The sequence below is a fragment of the Chionomys nivalis genome, chromosome 14 (genome assembly GCF_950005125.1).
Source record: "Chionomys nivalis chromosome 14, mChiNiv1.1, whole genome shotgun sequence".
Taxonomy (NCBI): Eukaryota; Metazoa; Chordata; class Mammalia; order Rodentia; family Cricetidae; genus Chionomys; species Chionomys nivalis.
The window spans coordinates 10,369,426-10,375,425 of NC_080099.1; the positions used below are offsets into that span (position 1 = coordinate 10,369,426).

Genomic DNA, 6,000 nt, shown 5'->3' on the forward strand with positions numbered 1-6,000 from the left:
GTCCCTTGTTCATGCCTCCATGCAAGCCCTTCTGTCTTCCTCATAATCCATGAGTTTGTTCACTTTCTCCATACCTGGGCCCTTGCACACACTATCCTCAGCACTTCTAGTGGTACTCCGTGCACAGCAGTACTCAGTGCACAGCAAGCAGTACTCAATGCACAGCAAGTACACAGTGTATAGTATGTTTTCAGTGTAGAGTAAGTACTCGGTGCATAGGAAATACTTAGTATATAGTAAATACTCAGTGTGTAGTAAGTACTCAATGTAAGTATGTTCTTAGTATGTAGTATGTTCTCAGTGTATAGTAAGTACTTAATGTGTAGTAAGTCTGAAGCAGACATGGGAAGCCAAGCACATTACAACCTTGCTCCTTCCGTGTCATTTCCTCCCAAGCCATGGTGTATGCCTTCTGCCCCATAGAGATGGCTCTTACTAGGTCATCACATTGCTCCTTTTGTCCCCCACAGACATACATCGCTAGAATTTTAGTGGCTTATGGTGGACCTTGTCAAAATTTCCATCGCACACCCCAGGGCAAGACGGAGGGTTCAAAATAAATAAATATATGGATAAATAAAACACGTCGACCTACATCACCCACTCCCCTCTGTGGCGGCTTCACATCACTAGATGAGCTTGCTATCCTTGTCCTCTAACGCGGTCTTCTGAATCCCTAAGCCGTGCCCTCACTTTTGGGTGGCTATGATTATATCCCAGGTGTCCCTCCTCCTCCAAGTCTTCCTGTACTACACCTAAATAACCTTCCTTTCCAGGCACTTTTACCAAGTTACTACCCTACTCCCCATGACCTATGAACCATGCTCAATCTATCCTCAACCTTTAGAGCATATCACTGAAACCACTAATCACTGCTGTCTGACACATACCAAGATGCCCCTTATATCATGGGATCCATCTTGTGTCTCTTCCAATGACTATAACTAAGTATACACCCACGCATGCATTCACACACACACACACACACACACGCACACACACACATCTACTCCTATCTTCAATCATTTGTTCATTATCCATACTTATTAATGACTTGTTACTAAACACCACGCAGCCTAAAGCAAACTGCAGTCCCTACCTCAGAGATCCGGCCCAGTGCAGTTTTCAACCTCAGCACCACCAACATTTTGGGGCTGAACCATCTTGGCTGTGGCAGGCAACTTGGGCCTTGGGGAGTTTTCAGACATCTTCCCTGGCTTCCTCGATGACAGTAACATCTCCTGTCCCCATGTGACAACTAAAGACGTGGCTATTTGTTGGGGGCTGTGGACCCCCAGACCCTGAATTTCCTGGAAACAACTTGTTTTCCAATGCTTGCAGCTGCTCTGAGCAAAACAACTTGTTTTCCTGTGTTTGCAGCTGCTCTGAGCATGAGACCCTCAGGAGTTCCTGATGGCAGGCGAGTGGTCTCTGGTGCGTTTGAGTAGGGCGTGACTATCAGTTAAGGATCCCTATATAAGCTGCCCCTGAATACAATAAAGGGAGCATTCTTGGGGAAATCAAGAATGACTCATGTCTCCATGTCTCTGTCTCTCTCTATGTATGTGTGTTAATCTCCAGGCCCTTTCCCGGGCTTGTGAAAGAATCCTCTCGTAGTGCAGGCTCCGCACTACAGGCGTGGTACCATAGTACACATAGTCGCACAGACTATAGGACCGTAGTACACATAGTAGTGTGGCCAGTACAGCTATTCTAATGTCTAAGGGTGAAATTGACCTGACAGAGACCTACTGATCTACGGCAACAAGTGAGTTTGCTATTAGTTCCTCGGGGCCTGTTAGAGAGACGGGTTTCCAGATGACAACCTAGAAAGGAGTTCGACCCAAGAGCCCAGGAATCTGTATCTCAGGGCCTTCCCAGGGAGCTCCAGTGCAGGTCTTTGCTGATGGGAGCCAACTCCTAGCAACTATGACATGTGATGAAATAGGACACGTAAGCAAATGAGTCAGTTGCGAGACACAGAACCAGGGGAGCCTGAAGACAGACCAGAAATGGAGCCAAGTGTGGCAGTGCGGGTGAGATCGGTGAGGGAGACACGGGAGGGGACAGCTCCATGCCTGTATCCCGGGCTGGCCTGCTGCTTCCGTCCTTATAGCTGTGCGTGTCCCTCCCCTATCTAGATCTTAGCCTGCTTTCAGGGCCCACGAGAGCTCCACCTCCCCAAGCAGTCTCCCCTGGCCCATCAGACGCTCTTCTTAGCCATGTACTTCTCATCTCACTTGTGGCCATTTGTTTCCAGAGACGGACTTTAATCCCACGGAGCACTGGGACCACATCATCAGCTTCTTTATAGCATCCCTTCCTTGGTTTCCTTCTAGGATGGAACTTATACCAGTCTCGACAGTTTGGTCGCATTAAACAGGATTCCTGAAGTGAGGCCTGCAAGGTTTTACCTGCTGTTTAGCGATCAGGGTCTCTTAGAGATGGAGAATGGGAACCAACTGATACACCTGCAGGGCTCTGGGCAACCAGTCCATCCATCCAGCCTCAGGCAGGGTTCGACAGAAAAATCAGGCGGTAGTGTGGTTGGCACCTACTTTGACCTGATGTCCACCAGAAGCTCCATGAGCCCCAGCAATTCTGGATAGTTACCAGCAGGGGGAGGAAACCAAGAGCTGCCCCACTGAGAAGCAGGTACCAAGATCCAGCAAGGCTGCACAGCAGACCGTTCCGGAGCCATCTTAGTGGAAACGATCAAACCCAGCAAGTCAGGAGACTAGAAAGTGTATTTAAAGACACCAGTACCACACAGAGCACATGGGCTGGTGCTAACTAGGGAAGAGAGCTGCCTGGGGAAGTCTGGAGCAGTGGGTGACTGGAAAAGAATGTACGAGGCAAGGGGTCACATAGCCCTCAGTTCTGGAGAGGTACAGGGAAGGACAGCTGATGGCTTAGCTCTCCCAATGCAGCGACCCTCCCACTCCCACTCTTTGGGCAGCCCCGAGTGGGAGCATATGTGGCCAATGCAAACCCCAGGACTGGGAAGAAAATAGCACTTAATTATTGAGGCACTTCTGAGATGGTGTGCGTGTGTGTGTGCATGTGTGTGTGTGTAGACATTTCCATTCCTATCCATTTGAATGGACGGCAGTGAGATGAGATAGGCACTGGTGGTGAAGGAGGGGCCTGCAACAGAGAGTAGAGGGGCTCTTTCCATTAGAGACCCTCGCCCTGGAGCGTGGGCAGAGCTCCCACCTCCAGGCAGGCAGGTCGCCAACTCGGGCTCCACCGGGCAGCAGAGCCGCGGGAGCCTGGCATGCCCGTGCATCTTTCGCACATCGAGACTGAAGCTGTGAACAGCATCAACTGCCCTTTCTCTTCAAGGAGTTTGGCTGTGGATGGAGAAAGGGTGAGAGAGAGCCCAACTTCTTCTGCTTTGACCTTTGGGGCTAAGGATGGGAAAGAACCATCTTCTACGAAGACCATCAGCTTGTCTCACAGATCTAAATTTACTGTCCCTTTGTGTGGCCACAGACCAACATCTACCATCCCACCTAATCCTGGGTTCCTGGGGAGAAAAAACAAATCTTTACCTCCAAGGTCCCCCACAAAAATTTATGACTGCCATACTAAGAAGAAAAAAAGAAACCTTTGGCCTTCCAGTCACAGCCAAATGACCACGAAAATGTAGGTTTTGGGGGACAGCGCAGCTCTGGGCATGCACATGCATTTATGGTCAGTTTAGCTGCTTGGCGTTCCAAGGTGCTGCCCACGTTCACAATAGAACAAAGTTCACACACACACACACAACCCCACCACGACAGGCACACAGCTGGCGCTGTCCTCCAGCTGGCAGCAGAGATGGAGATGCCATAGGGCACACCACGGAGGTGCGCTCCAGCTAAGGGCAAACCTCCTGTCACCTGCTCGGAGAAAGCCACCGCTGCCTATCGGCCACCTCTAGACTGGGTGTATTCCATCCCTCAGACTTTCTTACCTCTTGATGTAGCTCCTGCTGTACAGGATCTGCTGCAGCAAGGTCACCAAGGCGAAGGCGCAGATAAAAATGAAGAGCAAAGTTCGATTTCCCAACAAATCCCGGTTGGCTGAGGGGTCTGCGTAGCGCATCCTGGCGGCCCGGCGCCGCGGATGCACCGTGCGGGGCGGCGTGGCAATCACGCGCGCTCTGTGGGGCCCCGGGGGGCGTTAGGTGAACTGTCAAGGCTTGGCCAGGAGGGCAGAGGACTTCGCGGGCAAAGTTTCCCGCGAGCGCAGCCGGGGCCGCGGTGGCGAAAGGACAGGGCCAGTCGTGAGGAGGTCCGCCGAGCCCCAGGCCTGTCCTCGCGTGCTGCTGTCTCTGGGCGCCGGTGTCCCGCAGCCGCCGATCTGCCCGTGGAGGGGCGACGGCAGGTGCCCGAGACGGGCCGCCCTCCCGCCGAGGTGACGACCAATGAGGAGCAGGGCCGGCCAGGCTGGGCTGAGACTCTGCGCTGCGCACCGCCCCCTCCGGGCTGGCTCGGGATGGGGGCAGCCGGAGCTTGGGGCCGGCCGGAGGACTGCGTGTCTGATCTCCGCGCCGGCAGTCAGGGCGTGCGAAGGTTGCCCTTCGGTGCTGCGAAGGCGAGGTGGGCGACTCAACCTGAGGACGCGGGGCTGTGGGGAGGGGGAAGGGAAAGGCGGAAAGAGCCGGGTTGGAATCGTGGGGTTCGGAGGAGCGCGGGGACAAGCGCAGACCGCAGAGCCAGCCTCGTCGGAGACGAGCATTTGCATGCGGCGCGCAGGGCACTGAGTCACCGCGGCGCCCGCGTCCTCGCGCGCTGCTGGAGAATCCGCGGTGAAAACGGAGCAAGGTCAGCCGGGCAGCCCTTCAAGGACGGCGCGCACGGCCCCTGCATGCTAATGGCCTGAAGGGTTGTCCCTGGGGCCTCGACTCCCGGCTCCTGCTGAGCAGAAAGTCGGGGTCTATCCCCGCCAACCCCTTGCCTCCCCTCCTCCCCGGCTACTGGCCTCTACCCTTTCACCATCTACAGCTAATGGCCCTTAGTCAATAACTCTGTTGTCACCCAGACACTGGGACTTTGTTTTATCCTTGGAACTATTCATAGACCATAGGTCAGCAGCTGGCCAACTTCGGGTACTGCGACTCCCCAAAGCTTTAAGAAGTCACTAGGTCCAGTAGTGAGCACTCGGTGCTTCAGTGTAAACTGGTGAAATGATCCCAGAGATGCAACGGGAAGGCGGTGGTATCCCAGAAATCTTACCTCCGAAGAATGCCCACCCCTACCAGATTCCAGGCTCGCGACAGCAGTCCATCCTTCCATCCAGACACCGCATAGACTTGGGAGTCAGTCACGTGCCTGGGGCATCCACTACTCAACTCACTCTGTATATTAGGGTGCCCTTCCCAGGACCTTACAGACACTCCCTAGGTCCCAGAGTCATGCCTGCCTTGCACTCAAAATTTGACCAAAACTCAAATCGCAGCAGGAAAAAGAATTTTGGCAAGAAATGTCCAGACTCCAACCCCTTTGCCTTTAGCAATCTTTTTTTGAACAGAAAGACCAAGGGATGCATGCTAAGTTTCCATAACTAAGGAGCCAGTAATAATTTCAACTGTGTTCTTTCACAGGATTGAAACACTAAGTATTATCTTTGAAGAATGTGTAGTTTTCTATCCCCTAATATCTATCTGTGAGTACTCAGGCTTTTCAGCCAATTAATGGGATAATCTAGAAATCCGAGGGCTCACCACTGTCTGATTAGCCTTGAGTCTGCTGATGATTTACACATCACCTATAATCGCTCTCATGTACGCTCATGAATTTTTACCTCCTGTCTTCTATCATGGTCTACAGTTGAGTGGGTCCAAGTGCCAGTTACCCAGCCGGGTCTGCCTAGCAAGAAGTTCTTGAGTTTCAGGTTTCCTGTACATGCTGGGAATGGGGACCTGTCGGTATACCCCAACAACAGCACTGACTTAGTGCTTTTCTCTCCTGCTATCTTTCTTTCACCACAGGCTTTTGCTCTGAAGCCCAGGCT

The 6,000-nt window shown here is 52.6% G+C and overlaps 1 protein-coding gene across 2 annotated transcripts in view; it reads right to left on the minus strand.

Moving 5' to 3' along the window:
• St8sia5 (ST8 alpha-N-acetyl-neuraminide alpha-2,8-sialyltransferase 5) overlaps positions 1-4,404 on the minus strand; it is a 61,144-nt gene extending 56,740 nt beyond the window's left edge. Inside the window, exon 1 of one of the 2 annotated variants that reach the window (XM_057788816.1) lies at positions 3,959-4,404. In XM_057788816.1, coding sequence (XP_057644799.1) covers positions 3,959-4,089 — 131 coding nt within the window. In that variant the 5' untranslated portion in view covers positions 4,090-4,404. The remainder of the gene's footprint in view (positions 1-3,958) is intronic. The other variant, XM_057788817.1, reaches the window with a different exon arrangement.
• Positions 4,405-6,000: the final 1,596 nt, after the last annotated feature.